At 58.0% G+C, this 2060-nt stretch overlaps 1 protein-coding gene across 1 annotated transcript; it reads left to right on the plus strand.

Moving 5' to 3' along the window:
* Window positions 1–382: 382 nt before the first annotated feature.
* On the plus strand, window positions 383–1160 carry LOC137463808 (olfactory receptor 14J1-like; the record flags this gene model as incomplete). Its single annotated transcript, XM_068175201.1, has 1 exon — window positions 383–1160. A coding segment is annotated over one exon (732 nt), but the record flags the coding sequence as incomplete, so codon positions are not given.
* Between the last annotated feature and the right edge of the window lie 900 nt (window positions 1161–2060).

A 2060-nucleotide genomic window follows, 5' to 3' on the forward strand; every position in this document is an offset into this window, starting at 1 on the left:
CAGGGCCCAGCCCTGGGCACAGGGAAGCAGCTGCTGGCAGGGACAGCTCCAGGCAGCAGAGCCCTTGGCAGGCAGAGGGTGGAAAGTGTCCCCAAGCTGTGCTGGGATATTTAAAGTCCTTTCCAAACCCAACTATTCCATGATTACTTTTCTTACAGATCCCCATGTGCAGCCAAAGCAAATGTCCAACAGCAGCTCCATCAGCCACTTCCTCCTGCTGGCACTGGCAGACACGCGGCAGCTGCAGCTCCTGCACTTCTGCCTCTTCCTGGGCATCTCCCTGGCTGCCCTCCTGGGCAACGGCCTCATCATCAGCGCCGTAGCCTGCGGCCACCACCTGCACACGCCCATGTTCTTCTTCCTGCTCAACCTGGCCCTCAGTGACCTGGGCTCCATCTGCACCACTGTCCCCAAAGCCATGCACAATTCCCTCTGGGGCACCAGCACCATCTCCTATAAGGGATGTGCTGCTCAGCTCTTTTTCTTTATGTTCTTCATCTCATCAGACCTTGCCCTCCTGACCATCATGTGCTACGACCGCTATGTGTCCATCTGCAAACCCCTGCACTACGGGACCCTCCTGGGCAGCAGAGCTTGTGCCCACATGGCAGCAGCTGCCTGGGCCAGTGCCTTTCTCTATTCACTGCTGCACACGGCCAATACATTTTCCCTGCCCCTGTGCCATGGCAATGCCCTGGGCCAGTTCTTCTGTGAAATCCCACAGATCCTCAAGCTCTCCTGCTCCAAATCCTACCTCAGTGAACTTGGACTCATTGCTGTTAGTGCCTGTTTAGGACTTGGCTGTTTTGTGTTCATTGTTTTCTCCTATGTGCAGATCTTCAGGGCCGTGCTGAGGATCCCCTCTGAGCAGGGACGGCACAAAGCCTTTTCCACCTGCCTCCCTCACCTGGCCGTGGTCTCTCTGTTTGTCAGCACTGCAGCATTTGCTCACCTGAAGCCCCCCTCCATGTCCTCCCCATCCCTGGATCTGTCAGTGTCAGTTCTGTACTCGGTGGTGCCTCCAGCCCTGAACCCCCTCATCTACAGCCTGAGGAACCAGGAGCTCAAGGCTGCAGTGAGGACACTGATGACTGGATGGTTTCAGGGACATTAAACTGCTGGCCAGTTTCTGCAAATCACTTGTAATTAAAGTAATCTTTGATACTTCTTGTTGGTTTTATTTTGGAGGTTCATATTTTGTTTTACTTTTTTCATACTGTCCATAGAAAAAATACACTCTGTGCCATTTCTCATTTTGTTTCTCTCCACCTTCCCTGTGGCCATAGACTGTATCAGTGAGGGGCTGCGCTCTCGGTGGCTTTAAAGGAACTCAAGGATGTCCCAGCAAAGTTTTCTGCAGAGATGCCCTTTTGTTGCCTTCTCTGGAGCTGCAGCAGCAATGTCTGTGTGCAGAGCTGGGGCAGATCAGTGCTGGCACAGCAGCTGTGCCCAGCAGCAGCAGCACTTGGTGTTGCCAGTGCTGCTCCCGTGGCCCTGCCCCGCTGCCCTGGTGGCCCTGGTGTTGCTGCAGGTCCTGAGTGCTCTCGGGGCCGGGCACAGTCCTGGGGGTGGCAGTGCCGGGGCTGCAGCAGGGACAGCCCATGGGCACTGCTGGGGCAGCGCTGACGCCTCAGGCCAGGGCCTGGGGGCTCCAGGCTCCTTGCCCAGGCTCTCTCAAGAACACGGCCAGGCCAATGCTCAGCACAGAAAACCCCCGTGAGCAGCCCCAGGCTGGCCGTGGGCAGGCTGGGGGCAAACAGCATGGCTGGTGCTCTGCAGGGGCCCTGGGGCAGACGGGAAGGAGCAGCAGAGCAGGGGCTGATCCATCCCCAGTGCGCTGGACAGCCCAGGGCAGCGTCCCAGAGCGTCCTCATGGAGCTGCCAACAACATCCCCCCTCTGCAGCCCTGGCCTCTCCCCCAGCTCACACAGGTGCCGCATCCTTGCAGGCACAGCCACGGCAGCGCTGGCTCAGGAGCCCCTGTTTGCATTGCACACAGCAGGCGGGAGCACCCCCATGCTGCTGCTGTGGGGACATGAACCTGAGGGAGCACAAATGCC

This window comes from Anomalospiza imberbis, chromosome 30, assembly GCF_031753505.1.
Source record: "Anomalospiza imberbis isolate Cuckoo-Finch-1a 21T00152 chromosome 30, ASM3175350v1, whole genome shotgun sequence".
Lineage (NCBI taxonomy): Eukaryota > Metazoa > Chordata > Aves > Passeriformes > Viduidae > Anomalospiza > Anomalospiza imberbis.